The following is a 15,926-nucleotide window of genomic DNA, read 5'->3' on the forward strand; positions in this document are numbered from 1 at the left end:
TGAATGCAATCATACATAAATACACATACACACAAGCAATACATTCGGATAAGCAACCCATCCATGTCTATACAATGAAAGAGAAACACTGCATTGCTTAGTCTTGTTCTGAAAGAAGACTACTGGGTCAGCATGACTACATGAAACTGGTACTTACTTTTTCCACTTGGTTGCTCTCACTTCAATTGGTCAGATACTCAAGTCAGCATCCAGAGCCAGAAAAAATAAATGTTTAAATTCTAAGAATCTGACAATACTAGCTAACACTTAAGAAAGCCCCAGACAGAGATTGCTACTGCCCTCCTAGTCTGTCTTATTACAAAAGGTCTCTGAACCTAACACATCAAGTGAATGGATGTGCAGCCTGATCATTTCTTCTTTGCATCTATGATATAAAATAATAGTTTCAAGGTCTGGGAGGATGGCTCAGAAGTTTATAATTCGAGCTGTTCTCCCAAAGGACCCAGGCTCAATTTGTAGCACCTACATGGTGGCTCACAACTGCCTGTAACTCCAGTCTCAGGGGATCCAATGCCCTCTTCTGACCTTACAAGACATTTCTACATAGGTATAGGTTGATTTTTTAAAAACCTATTCAAACTGCTTTTGGAGAAGTTTCACTTTACATAAAAATAGACATGAAACCAACTTTTCCCAACTTAAAAACACATAATCTCATAACATGTAATCAAAATTAAATAAACAGAGCAAATATGTAGGAATACTTTGGGTATATTATATTCAAACTGGATTTCTTACATAAAATAGAATTTATCCTGTCTACAGGTAATGCAGGCACAGGGGAGGGAACAGAGACTGAGGGAATGGCCAACCAATAGCCAGCCCAACTTGAGACCCATCCCATGGGCAAGCACCAATCGCTAACACTATTAATGATGTTCTGTTATGCTTGCAGACAGGAGCATGTTGTCCTCTGAGAGGCTCCACCAGCAGTTGCTTCACACAGATACAGACACCCACAGCTTAACAGTGGGTAGAATCTGGGGACTCTTATGGAAGAATACAAGGAAGGATTGTAGCCCTGAAGTAGATAGGAACTTTATAGGAAGACCAGCAGTGTCAACTAACCTGTACCCTTGGGGCTCTCAAAGTCTGAACTACCAACCAAAGAGCAAACACGGGCTGGGCCTAGGCCTCCCTGCTCATGTGTAACAGATGTGCAGCTTGACCTTCATGTGGGGTCTGAACAACTGGAATGGGGGCTATCCCAAAGGCTGTTGCCTGTTGCCTGTATGTGGGATATGTTCTTCTAGCTAGGATGCCTTGTCTGGCCTCAGTGGGAGAGGAAGGACCTAGTCTTGCAGACTTGAAGTACCAGGGTTGGGGGTGGATATCCAGGGAACCCCCACCTGCTCAAAGGAGAAGGGGAGGGGTATGTTGGAGGATTGTTGGAGGAGCGATGGGGAGGGGGCAGTGAGCAGGATGTAAAGTGAATAAAAATATCCCGCTGAGCCGGGTTGTGGTGGTGCACGCCTTTAATCCCAGCACTTGGGAGGCAGAGGCAGGAGGATTTCTGAGTTCAAGGCCAGCCTGGTCTACAGAGTGAGTTCCAGGACAGCCAGAGCTACACAGAGAAACCCTGTCTTGAAAAACCAAAAAAAAAAAAAAAAAAAAAAAAAAAAAAAAAAAAAAAAAAAAAAAAAAAAAATCCCGCTGAATATTCTTTAATTTTTTGGTTGATAAAATTTTAATAAGTAAAGTTTGAAAAATCTGTTTTAGAATAGTCATTTAAGTATCAATCACCAGGTAACATATCCCTGTAACCTCAGCACACAAGAAGTAGAGGCAGGAGTACCAAGAGTTTTAGGCCAGCCTGAACTACAGAGAAAGACCACCACCAACAAAATAATCAATTCATAGAATTTTCACCCAGTTCACAGGGTATACAAACAGGTTAATATATTATCAGTAGAGACAGGTACAAATAAAATATGTTAATATTTCCTTTCAGAGATGATAACTTTACAGATAGAATACAAATCTATAAAAATTTCTAAAGAAATATTAAGTTTAGTATTCTTTTGAATACAAACTAAGTATTTTGCTTATGTATCTTTACAAAATCAAAAGATTATCATTGAGTAAGATTAGACAATGGCTGCTCTCTGGAGATCTGTAGGCTAAACTTATGAACAGAAAAAATTCAGAGGAAATTACTACACTTCCCCCCATGCTTTCCACATATGAGGAAATCCATGTTGTACCTTATTTACTATGTTCTCTGAAAAATCCACAGAAATTCCAACATAACTAGAGAAGCAAGAGAAGAAAAAGTAGCAGCGTGTTTAAAGCTGTGCGTTCTTACCCATATGCTGCTGAAGAGCCCGGGAGGAGTTTGCACGGACAGAGAGCATCTTTTCAACTGCTGAAGGAAGTCTCTTCCAATTAGAAAATTCCAAAGTAAAGATAAGGATGTCGTCACTGACTGAATCAACCCTGTATCAACAACATATTAATAGGCCATCAGAAAATAAATATTTTCCAGGAGATCTCACATCATTATACACATGAAATACAGTCACAACTTTAAGAAAACTTAAAATCCTAGCAAATCACTCATCCAAGTTCAACTACACAGCCTCACATTGTTTGAAAAAAAAAAAGTGTGGGTGTGTGTCTGTGTGTGTATTTGTTTCTAATACTAACCATATACATATAAGAATTTAGACACTCTTATTTTTACCAGAACTTAATGATGAAAGGGCAACCACAGCAAAGCCACAGGGCGTATTCATATAACTAAGGCAACTTCATTAGACTCCTAGAAGTGGAATAACTTTGTGTGCAGCAATCCAAGGGGACTCAAGAGGAATTTCTACACTCCTGAAAAGCAGGCACTTTCTTTTGCCATTGGAAAAAGCACCAGTGTCTTGGCTGAACTTGCCGTTACCTCCTCCCAACTGAGCTGTCTTGCCAAATGTAGCCCAGCTATCCCTACAGACACGGGACGAGCCAGAAAGGATAAAGTTCAAACATCTCCACTCATCTCTAAGCTGAGTATGACAGAGATGGTTCTGTCACCACCAGCCCTCACCTTACTATTCCCAGATGTTATGCAGCTGTTCTAAGAACCTTCCTCATTGTAGACTCAGCCCTAAAGAGTGATCTAACATAACATTCAGCTTTAAGAACGAAAATATGAGATCCATGCTAACAGATCTCTCTCTCTCTCTCTCTCTCTCTCTCTCTCTCTCTCTCTCTCTCTCAAAACACAGGATTCCCCACCAATCTACCTAAAAGAGGCTTCCCCAAATGTTAGAAATAAAATCTAATGGAAATTTAAAAAAAGGATTTAAAGTAAATCCCAATTTCTATTATACTTGTTCATAAATGTCTAAATTCTTAAAGCCCCTAGCTCTCTTACATAATATGTAACCTAACTATTTCTGCAGATTTTATAAGAATATTATATAAAATATAATAAACACACTTTTAAAAGTATATAATGTATATAAATATATTACTAGAATATAAAAACTTCAGTATTGTGTTTTCCAGGAGATCTCACATCATTATACACATGAAATACAGCCACAACTTTAAGAAAACTTAAAATCCCAGCAAATCGCCGGGTGGTGGTGGCGCACGCCTTTAATCCCAGCACTTGGGAGGCAGAGGCAGGCGGATTTCTGAGTTCGAAGCCAGCCTGGTCTACCGAGTGAGTTCCAGGACAGCCAGGGCTACACAGAGAAACCCTGTCTCGAAAAACCAAAAAAAAAAAAAAAAAAAAAATCCTTGCAAATCACTCATCCAAGGTCAACTACACAGCCCACATTGTTTGAAAAAAACAAACAAACCAGAACTGCTATATACTATATAACTGTTAGGTGTCAGACCCCAGACAAATGGCTAAGGTACTTAACATATCAAAGTAGACACTGTCCATCAGCCTCTCTCAGCACTGTCAGTACCCACTGAGGAGACATCCTGGTTGGCATATCCCACCACCCACCACAAACGCTCCAGCCCAGTGACTGGGCTGGGCCTCTTTCCCAGCTTCTCTTCCATATGTAACACAGCCATATGCCAGTCTCTTGGTCTTTTGAGATCTTGGTCCCTGGTTCCCTTCTCTTCCTCTCCACCACCCCCACCCCCACGTTTCTGTTCGGTAAGGTCCTGTTCACTCTGGAATCACCCAGATGTCTTTGTGCTCTCTCTTCTATCTATAGTAAAAACCTCAACTCCTTAGGAACAGTTATGCCTTTTTAAATTTCTTTTTTTTTTTCATTCAATTAGTACAAAACAAATTCTTTTTATGCTCAATGTTTGCAAACATTCCAAGAGAACAACTGGAGAAAGGAAAGACACAGAAAGGGCAGTTTAGTTGTCAGTTCCTCGGAAAGCACACTGAGAAAAGGGAGGGTACACAGAGGCCCCTGAATATAAACTGACTCTTTACAGGTGAAGTATATGAACTGGCATTCTCAATTAAGAAGGCTAAATTAAATAATTAGATTGTTTCTTAACACTTTCCTATTTGTTTCTTAACACTTTCCTATTTCAATAAATCTAAGAAATGGAGTATGTACCAAGGATGTATTAACCACAAAAAAACTCAACTACTTATGCATGGAGTAAGGAAACCATCTGAACTAGAAAAAGAATAGTATATTTTATGAACCTTGGGGCTATGTTCAATATTGGATCTCCCTACCAAGAGTTGACTTATTGGGTAGAGAACAAAAGATAATAGTGAAAATTTAATTATTTTTCTTCCATAGGCTTTAGAGAGCAAAGGAAAACTGGCAACATTTAATTCCTGTTTCCATCCATAAGTTTTCCTAATTTAGAAATAGGGAGGAACAAGAAAAGATGGCACACGTCCCCACATTTCACAATGGATGGAAGTGTTTGACCTTAAATAACAGAACTATTTCATTCCTCTGGATACATGAAGTTAAAACAAAGTGGTTAAGAACATAGATTTGAGTGCCACACAGGACATCTGGGAAACTCCAGGATGTGAAAGTTGAAAGCAATGGAGTCAGTTCATGGTTTCAGGTGAAGAATTGAAAATGTGGCTGAAGAAAAAGTGGGCGCTCTGGAGATGGTCATCACTTGGGTTCAGGATAAAGGGCTACAGACTGTCTGTCATAGCTGTCTATAGCTACTCGATGTGTTTAGTCCAATTTAAAGCACAGTCAGGAGGTGACTATTAGAACAGGGAAGGGTTATTTTTTGCTAGCTAGCCCCAGAGAAGAGCTAATCATGAAGTTCACCAAGACATTAGCATCATCTTACACAACCGCGTTAATTACTAGATAAAACTGGCACTTGCAAGTATACTATAGCTCAATAGAATACATACGGGGAGGGAGAGCTGTTACGACAAACACATGCAAGTTTCTACATTAGAGATGTCTCAATGGATTGCCAGTAATCTTCCTGTTTCATTCAATTACCTTAAAAATAGTTTTGCACAAATTAATATAGAAGACTAGAGAATGGTAACTGAGCATTTGATAGGCAGTTGTAAGTTTTTAAATCTGTTGAGAGAGTACACACAGGGACTCAGAATGTTACTAGAGAAGTAGAAGGAAAGTAGATTCCACAGAAATAAGAATCAACTCTCAGAAGCGGGAGACGCTGCTCAGAGATGCTCAGCGGGTAAGAAAGACTGCTGCCTGATGACTTTGGCTCATTCCATCCCGACTCGGACTCTGGCAAGGCTGATAGACATCTCACCAATGGCCTGTAAAGTAACTCTTTCTCTATTAGACTGCAGACTTTCGTTCTATTTTTTTCATTTGACTAATCACACTTGTTGTTCACATGCCATACTACAGGTACCAAACTGAGATAATAACTTTTGCTAAATCTGGAAGTGTGTAGAAACAATCTTGTCACCATAGAATCCCGACTCAAAATTCATGTAATCTCTTATAAAGGGCTGACATGACAAACCTCCAGAACTAGGTAAATTATATCCTCAGATACTCTGAAAGCTACACCTTTCCTAACCACTTGGATGCAGACTTCTTACAGAACTCTGTGCTTTAAGATCCTTCTCACTGTTTGCAGCCCCCAACTCTTTCAAACCAGTGGTCAATACTCACACAATGCAGCTATGGTGGTAAGGACACACACACACAAGCATACTAGAGCACACATGTACAAACACACAAACACACACAACACACACACACAAATGCCCTAGACCAGACATCTCAAGAACTGATGTTTGAGGTAGTCTCAACACCAATGGGAAGGGCTCACTAGAAAGATTTCTTACCAAGAGCTGCTGCACAGCAGAATCAATGGGTCAAATCCAGCAAGCAGGAGATGTGGTAACCATGCCTTATATTTTGCTTGTGCTTTAACTGCATAACTTACAAATTCAGATGTATGATTCCAAGGTACCATCAGGCAACCTTTCTTCAAAAAACGGCAGAACATTGGAAACTTCTCATACTTGAGGCAGTATGCCAAGTGAAGTTCATTTAACTGGGCTCCGTACTTCAAAAGAATATTCACAATTCCAGAGAACTCACAGCTTCACCAAAAAGAAAAAAGAAATACAAAGAAGTTTAAAAGTTATACTTCATTACAACAAATACTTATTAACAAATTTTTAATAGTAGTTACAACAACTGGGAATAAAAATGGCAGTTGGTATAACCACTGGCTTTTTTACATGCAATAAGTTTAGAAGCAGTAATGAAAAAAAAGCTTTATGTATTAATCCCTCTGCACTGTTTGTGCTTTCAGCACTAAGATTTTTAAAATATCTTTCACAAAGAAAACCTTTTTTTTCAAGCTATAGTGTTTTCTACAATTAAGCATTTCTGCAAAGATATTTTTTTAAAAAGCTAATGAAGAACATGGTAAGTCCCTGAAGACTGACTCACTCTAGAACCACCATGTTATGTGCCCTTAGCTCGTTTCCACTCCTGTATATTCAGCAAACATGTAGGTAGGTAGGTAGGTAAAGACATCATACAGGAAAGTTTTTCTAATGAACAAATTTAAACTTACAACTCTGTATTGTAAAGTTAATCTTCCTTTTAAGCACCTCTGTGAAATAAACATTTACCATTTTTAACTATTAAATTAATTGCTTAAAAACAGATCATCAAATACAGATAGTTACATGGGGAAAAAGCAGGTGTAATTCCCATTTGAAAAGGTCACTGGGTACAATTAGGTAGGACAGCAAGTCAGGGAGCTCAGCTCAAGGACCGAGAGAGCTGCGTAACGCTAGGTGAGTTACATTACTTTCTAGCACTACATAACTACTTATGAAAACAAATAAGTGAGATACTGTATGTGTTAAGTACATTTATTTAGGTAAATATATTTATAGACATTTAAATGTGCTCATATAAATAAATATAAAATGTGTATAAGTATTAACATTTTCAGATTTCTTATTCACTAATATAATCTTTGGAAATTTGTCCAAAACATAAAATTCAAAATAAATTTTAAATCACTTGTGGAAATATGTTATTAACAGTATTATCTGTAGCAGAAATTAGAAAGAAACATTCAACAACAAAGAATCAGGTAAATAAGCATAACATATTACAGTCATCAAAACTTCAATTCTGACAGGTCCATGTTCATAGTTTAGCACTGTTTATAATGTTAACTGTAACAAAGCATAATTAATGTACGTGTTCTTTTTGTACACAGCAAGTAGGTGGGTAGAGTGATGGAAAATAAAGCAAAAAAAAAAAAAAAAAAAAAAAAGAAAAAAGAAAGAAAAGATGGAAGAGAAGCCCAACAATTTGTGTGCTATGAAGAGAGGCAGAACTGGAGACACGAAGACAGCTGCTGTTCCTGCTGCTTGAGAAATGGTGAATTATACTGCCCATCAGTAGAGCCAGAAACAAATGCAAGTGCCAGTGGGGCTATGCCTCTACCTTAAGAGAGCCGACTACTTATGTCAGTCACTGTGATTCCAGAACTGCATCGTAGCCCAGGAAAAAGAGCAGGACCTGCAGAGAGGAGACCCCAAACCAACTCAATATGTCCTGTCCTTATTACTGGCCTATTTGTTAATCTCTCTAGTCGGTTATGGTGGTGATTTAACAATGACACTGGACAACTATAAATTGAATTACAGTTTTTCTATGCTATGTTTAACTTTGGCCAGGGATTTATTTCCTTTGGAATCTAGGGTTGGACAAACATTTAACCAGCCTACATTTCAAAAGAAAATGTTATTACTGATGTGGAGGTCCACAGACCTGCAATAGCATAGGTCTGCTGTGTGAATGTCCTACCACCAAAGGCCTGAGGCCATGTTGATAACAAAGGACTGAGAGAGCTGGCCCTGGCCCTCACCTAGGCAGCCTGGGAGAGCTGCCCCTACGTCCACCCTTTGCCAGCTACAGCACTTAGGACAGTGAGCCTCACACCCTGCCTGGGTAGCACAGTAGAGCTGGCTCTGGTAGAAGGGGTGCTGGTCAGCCAGTGGGCAGACCAACTCAGCTATAACACCATAATCTACCTGTGATTACTCCCATGATCACTGTTTCTAAGGGCTTAACAGGATGACCAAAATATCTGAGCCTACTTCCCTGTCCTAGTCACTTTCATGTCTGAAGTCTACTTCCTTATTCTAGCCTAAGATTTAGATTCCTGCCTGAAATTACTTCTTTGTTCTAGTCTAATGTCAGATTCCTGCCTAAAGCCCACTTCCTTGTCCTTGGCCCATGTTGGATTCTTGCCAAGCAGCCCCAAAGGCTCTCTGCCTCTCCCCCTTTTTTGTTTCATTAATAAGGCTGAGCCTGTCTTAGGTCGTTCTGACAAGAATATCTTCCTTACCCATCATGGAATATACATTATCCAAAGAAATGCACTTCTGTCTTGGGTTGATAAGGCTCTGTGCAGAATCTTACCCGTCCTTGGCTTGCCAGCCTGTTAATTTAATAACTCTGTCTGGGGGTCCATTTTCAGGTTCAAGTCATGTACTTGGCTCCCAACATGTTGATGTTGTTGAAGAAAAGCTTTAAAACGATGGGAAGGAATAAAGGTATTCCCAGGACAAAAAGGGCTACCATGCCATTCTTTAAGCTTGACCAAAATAGAAATACTGACCTCAGGCCATGGGTAATTTTATCTGCAGTATCTATCGCATCAAAGCTCAGCAGAGCAGAATTCTTGAAATTCATAAGCTGACTATGTACTGTTAAAACATCCAGAGAGGTGTTAGAATTGTGCCAAATACACTCTAAGTATCTTTAAACTTCTTCCTAATTATAATGACTACCACTGTAAAGTTTAGAACTAACATGAATCCAGTGGTATTTGGCATGACACTCAAGATGGCTCCTTACCCTTAAATTCTGAACCTCCTTCATCAGGCATGTCAGTTACAGAGGTCTATCAACCAGCTTTTGTTTTAGTGCCCCGAGTATCATAGAACCTTGGTATTCTAAAAATAGCTTGCAAGTACTGGAAGAAGTGAGTCAGGTTTTAAGCAGAACCAAGGGGTTAGTGGGCTTGATTACTGCTGGTATAACAGCTTTAATTACATTAATTGCTAGCACCACTGCTTCTGCAATTGCTGTGACACAATAAGTTAAGACAGCTACTTTTGTTAATCATTTAGCAAAAAATGTTACTAATGTGTTGAATATACAAGAGGATTTAGACAGGTATTTGGAAGAACGGATTGGTGATCATTATCCTATTCAAATTATAGGAAAGATGTTTATATTAAATAAGTATAAAAATGTCTAAACTATAGTCATGTGAGAACAATTAACTACTTCTTAAGACATACAAAACTTGTCCTGTAGCACATATCTTTAAATCCAACACTTGGGAGACAGAGGCAGGCTGGTCTCTAGCAGTTAGAGCCAACCTAGTCTACTTAACAAGTTCCTGGTCAACCAGTGCTACATATTGAGATCACTCAGAGAAAAAACAACAACAACAACAACAACAACAAAAAAACAAAAAACAAAAAAACAGAATCTCTAATGAGAGGAATCAAATAGAACTGGAGAAAGCTTACACCGTATACAAAAAGAAGATAAAAATCCAAGGATAGGATGATGTTATTTGTAAGCACTTTGTTAGTTAAAATGAAAATGATTCACTGTAGTGGGTAATTTTAAATAAACCCACCCTAGCTCCACCTAGGTGCTGGCAACATCGGTCTTGCCCAGCCCCCACAGTTAGCTTCCTTAAGCCGTTTTTGGTCTCTGTCTGTTCCTTGCCTGATGCAATGGCCCAAGACCATGACTGGCCCCATTCTTCTAGCTGGCTTTGCTAAGCTGCCCGGCAGGTGTCCCTCCTGGAGCTACTACTATTCAAGTTCCACCATCCATCCACCTTCTCTCCTCCCACGAGGTGGGCTCTGCAATGGGTCTCCACAAGGCTGTACCCTTTTACTTGCATACTCGATTCAATCATCATGAATGGGAAAACACCAGACAATCTTAATCTTTAAAATTAACCAGATGACACAACCTCTGGGTGTGGAATCTATTGTTCTAAACTTATCAGCTATTCTATGCTGGAATTCTTCTGGTGGTGGAGGCCGCCACTGGGTCTAACATCTTTCTGACCTACATTCTTCACATCCTCTCTCTTCACCACCTGACCCAAAGCCTTTTCCTTTCTCTTGTGTCCCCTTCTTTCTCTCAGACTCAGAAAACCCACCTCCTTATCTTCGACCAATGATTGGCTTCTTGTCGTCTTTATTAGCCAATCAAATAATTAGGGAAAATCCTCCTACAATACACTCAATGTTCATCAACCTCTAAATACTTTTCAAAAGTAAAGCAATGGGTTGAATCATTAATCTGAGGAAAGTATAACAAATGAGAGTATAAAATCCCCTAAAAGTCTATAAATACAGAAATGATGTATTTATTGTAAATATAAACTTATCCTGTATGTCTAAATTCTTCAAGCATTTGTAGATCCACATTGTCCTACAATGCACAAGGAAAATTCTCAGAATACTGTTTATCCTTGTATGTTCTAAGGTTAACCATAGAATTACTTTCATCCAATGTATTATCTTTTTACTAGTATCATATAGAAAACACACTCAGTAAAAGATCATCTTCCAGTTAGTATACTCACACAGCCTTGTCTTAAAAGAAGAAAGAGCATATTCTCAAAGGGCACATGGAACTGACCAGTGCTAGTACAGCCAGCCCCTTTCTACCATCATTACCATTTACTAGGAAAACAGTGAAGTAAGCTGGAGAATTATAAATTTTTGTCAGCACACTCTGAGCATCTGGGATGGTTATAGTAAAACATTTCAAACACAAAGGCATGCTCCAGACATGGTGCTTTATTTATATGCCTTTGATTACTACATGCCACCAACCACAGTAAATTCTCAGGATTAGGTAGCCTTGGTTAAAATATAAATAATATGGTGAGATGCACAATATGTATCTCTATCACAAGTTGTAATGACAAATTGGGGAAACATTCAGATCCTAAAGGGAGAAAAAAAACTATCCTGTGAACACAAACACCAAGAATTGTGACATATAGAAACAACTCATTACATAAATGAACAATCTGAGGAACTGAATAATCTGAGTAAGAAAAGAGATTTTAAAACTAAATCCCATTTTAGAAAAAAAAAAAAAAAACTTAAGGCAATTTTCCACCAGTACGGTGCTTGATGGTTTAAAAATTGAAATATGGTTCGTATACAACAGAAGCACCATAACAGAAAATTCTACATAAAATAAGGTTTACTTCAAACAAATAAAACTGGGCAAACATCTGTGGCATTTCATGTTCAGTGAACAAATATTTAACTAGTGTTTTTAGTCACTGGCTAAAACTAACATGACAACATTCAGCTTTGTTCAATATACCACTGAAGAAAGCTACAATTGACACAATGACTTCTATGAAGCCAAGAGCAAGCGGATATCAGTGAGATAAAGAGACAAAATAAGGTCAGCCATGTTCTTTTGTGGTCAGAAATAAGAGAATGGACTGTTCTTGCAATCTCTCAATTCCTCTATTCCTTCCCTATTTGAGGGGATTCTTACTTTATATTTTCTCATTTAGATTGAGTTACTCTGCTGTGTCCTTAAGAGAATGGCTTCAAACCACTGTAGCTGTTACCAACTGAACCTCAAGGAATATCTTTGAGGGTTTCTATTCCTGCACAAACATCATGACCAAGAAGCAAGTTGGAGAGGAAAGGGTTTATTCAGCTTACACTTCCACATTGCTGTTCATCACCAAAGGAAGTCAGGCAGGTCAGGAAGCAGGGGCTGATACAGAGACCATGGAGGAAATGTTACTTACTGGCTTGCTCAGCTTGCTTTCTTATAGAACCCAAGACTACCAGCGCAGGGATGGCACCACCCACAATGAGCCCTCCTCCCTTGATCCCTAATTGAGAAAATGCCTTACAGCTGGATCTCATGGCGGCATTTCCTCAACTGAAGCTCCTTTCTCTGTGATACCTCCAGCTTGTGTCAAGTTGACACAAAACCAGCCAGTACAAGGAAAAGCTTCCTTTTGATGTATAGGATCTGTTCAGTGGACGAGGAAACATTTCCTTTTATGCCATGAAATGGAGAGACAAGCTAAGAGCCATTGATTTGAAAGGAAATACATCCTCTCAAATATCCACTAAAAATGTTTCCAAAACATTAATCCTAAGCTAAAAAGTTAAACTGGACACTTAAAGAGAAAGAATGTAGAGCTACTATCTGCACGTCGCATTGTATCATCTTTTGATTATTAAGAGCAGATGAGGTTTACCAACACAGGTCAATACGATCACAAGAAGGGAATAGATTTCAGAAAATACTAGTAAAAAAATTTTTTTTGCAGTAGCAATGTATATTTAAATTAAATTGCACTCAATTATGCTTACTTTATAAGTCGTGATTCTGATAAATTTACTAAATGTTTTAGGCATATAACTGCTCAGAGCCCCAATTTAAGGTGCTTATTGAAAGAAATAGAAGGACTATTAAAATTTTCAGCTTTATGTTTTGTCCCCTCAGACATGACTAACAGTATTCTCTCTGTATACTTTGAGAACTTTTTATAACGCCTTCTTGGACCTTTAGAACTTATGCTAGCTTGTACATTCTCAGACCTTCCTAATACTTTCTTATACCCTTAGAACTTAAGTTTTCACATTCTCTGACCTTCTAACACTTTCTCAGCACCTCAGAACTTGAGCCTTTACAATTCTCCACCTAATGTCTCCACAAGAGACATGAGCTATTACTGAGAGCAAACATTGCGAAGCAAGCTTTTCCAAAGCAAAGCTTTTGTTTTGTTTGGACTTCATAGCTAGGAGGACTTTATTTTTTCCCTTGCTTGGCTTATGCTATGTGGTCATTTTAATCAAGATGGGAGTGAAGTCACATAGCAAAATCCATCCTTTCTAACCCCAGCAAAAATGGCTGTCAGTCATGCGACTACCTCCACCTCCATATGAGGACATCATGTTACAGCTTGGATGGAAAGGTATTCTGGCATCTGAGAGCCAAGGAATACCACAAAGTCACATCCCACAAGAGAGCTCACACAAGAGGTTTACTGGGAGGAAAGAACCCGGGAGGCTGGCTCCTCTGCTCAGGCAAGAAGCAGCAGAGAACTGAGCAGAAGACAGTTTTAAAGGATTTCTCGGAGGGCAGTGCAGCTTTCCTGGGTATTGGTGGGATTTTAAGTCCTGAGTTTCGGCTTTTCACTCTGTAGGGCAGAGGTTGGGTCCAGCTGTTTGAGTGTTTGTAGTGTTTTGTGGGTGGAACCTGAAAATTGAGGGTCCTCAGCAGGGCGTAGCCACTCATGTCTGTAGGGGCTTAAATAGAAACTGTTTTTGATTACTTGCTATTTCTAACATCTGGATTGTCTCAGGATTGACAACTATTAATTGTCTTTTCCTTGAGATTAACTACATAGTTCTTCATATAACAGGTAATTTTAGACTGCATCTTAAACAATGTGAATATTATGTTTTGCAAATTCTGGGTCCTATGTCTTGTCATCCTTTGATGGCTAGTAGCTTTATTCATTTGGCTCAGCAGGAGGATTATATAGTTAGGTTTGGGCTACAATTTCAGCTTCACCTTCAACACACAGTATTTCTTCCTAATGTTGCTTTTGCTCTCAAAGTCTTTGTTATGTTGATTTGGTCCAAGGGCTTCCTTGACGCTTTGGTCATACTTGGACTTTTGCTATGAATACCATGTGTCCCTCTTACAGGGAGCCTAGGGTACAGAAATTCATATGCACAGTCAGCAGCTTCTCCACTGCTACTCCCTTTATCCATGCTGTGAACACCATGTGTCCCTCTTACAGGGAGCCTAGGGTACGGAAATTCATATGCACAGTCAGCAGCTTCTCCACTGCTACTCTCTTTATCCAGTGCTGGCCCATGGGTTCTAATTAGCCAACTGCTCATGTTGAAAAAAGGGATGATATTAGAATTTTAGCCTCTGGAGCCACTGCTACTACCCAGCTCCCTTAATGCTATAAGAGAAAAAGTAAACTGGGAAATCCACTGTCCTAAGGGTCACCTTATCAAGTGACCACATGCATCACCTACCTACTTTGGTACATGTGACAGAATCTTTAGATTATTCATTTTTTAAATTTAACCCAGTGTTATTTTATGGTTGGTTGGTCATTTGAGATAGGATGGCTTGTAGCACAGGTTGACCTCAAACTCCCTTTGTGACTCGGGATGGCCTTCATCTCTTGATACCTCAGCCTCTATCTCCTCACACAATAGTATTACAGGTCTGTCTCTCCATGCTAAGTTTGATCACAGTTTTTAAATGTAATTAGCAAGTCAGCAATAGTGAGGCTGCACTGGGGTTATCTCACCTGAGACAGAAGAGACCCACACTGCAAATGAAGAATTCAGTAGCACTGAGAGCTGCACATGGTGGTACACACCTGTAATTCTACCAACCTTGGCTACATAGTTACGTTCAAGACCAGTCTAAGATATAGGAGAATCTGTCTTAAAAAATAGCACTGAAATCTACACAGAAAGAAACTCTACAGAGAAGCGTACATATAGAAACTGAACCAATGAGGCTAGAGGAAGGGTTTAGCCAGTAAAGTAATTGCCAAGCAATGACGAGGTCCTGAATTTAGATCCAAATAAAAGCCAGGCACAGCAGAGCAATTCATTAACTCACTGCAAAAGAGTGAGAGGTAGAAGAGACAAAACAGAAGCCCAGAGTTCACTAGCCAGCCATTCTAGTTCTATATTCAGTGAGAAACTTTCACTCAAAAACTAAGATGGAGAGTCACAAGAAAACAACCAGGTAATCCCAACAGCCATGAGATCCGCCCCATCTCATCTGTGCTCCATCTTCCACGAAGCTATAGTCCACAGCTTCCATAGTCCACACAGCTATCTACAATCCAGGAACTGCATGACATTTTAGGGGGCCACTGCTCTGCCTGTATTCTAAGAGGTCTGCTGCCATCCAAGACAACCAGGTAAGATTCCCTAATATCCCAATCCTCTGGCCACTGGGTCCCTAAGCAATCTCAGCTTCTGGAAGTCTACCCTGTCCTGTCTGCTCAAGGAATTCTGGTTCACAACTCCATTTGCAATTGGGGAGGCCTGCAGCCATCAAAACCCACCAGCTCTCACTGCAGGTGGACAACCAGAGGCCTGAGCCATTAGGGACGACCAGCTCTACCAGCATCCCTGGAAGCCTGCTGCTTGCTGGGACAATTACCTCCACCTGAAATCTCAGACTCCTGCTGCCATCAGGGACTACCAGCTCTACCTGCAGTCCCAGAGGAATACTGCCAACAGGGAACACCAGGACAGCAAAACCAGGGACACACAGTCAACAAAAATAAGGGCAATGTGGCCCAACCATTCTCCTAGTGGTACTAGACACGCTAACAAACCTGAAGTGCAAGAATAACCTTAAATCTAATCTTGCAAAGATGATAGAGTCCTTTAAAGAGGAAAC

The 15,926-nt window shown here is 39.6% G+C and overlaps 1 protein-coding gene across 3 annotated transcripts in view; it reads right to left on the reverse strand.

The window, feature by feature from the left end:
* Positions 1–15,926, reverse strand: part of Asb3 (ankyrin repeat and SOCS box containing 3) — a 96,381-nt gene that overhangs the window by 4,790 nt on the left and 75,665 nt on the right. For all 3 annotated transcript variants that reach the window (XM_034509265.2, XM_076937951.1, XM_076937953.1), the window contains 2 exons: positions 6,254–6,514; positions 2,327–2,457 (listed from right to left, as the gene is read on the reverse strand). In XM_034509265.2, the coding sequence (XP_034365156.1) occupies positions 2,327–2,457; positions 6,254–6,514 (392 nt within the window). The remainder of the gene's footprint in view (positions 1–2,326; positions 2,458–6,253; positions 6,515–15,926) is intronic.

Source organism: Arvicanthis niloticus, chromosome 7 (genome assembly GCF_011762505.2).
Source record: "Arvicanthis niloticus isolate mArvNil1 chromosome 7, mArvNil1.pat.X, whole genome shotgun sequence".
NCBI lineage: Eukaryota > Metazoa > Chordata > Mammalia > Rodentia > Muridae > Arvicanthis > Arvicanthis niloticus.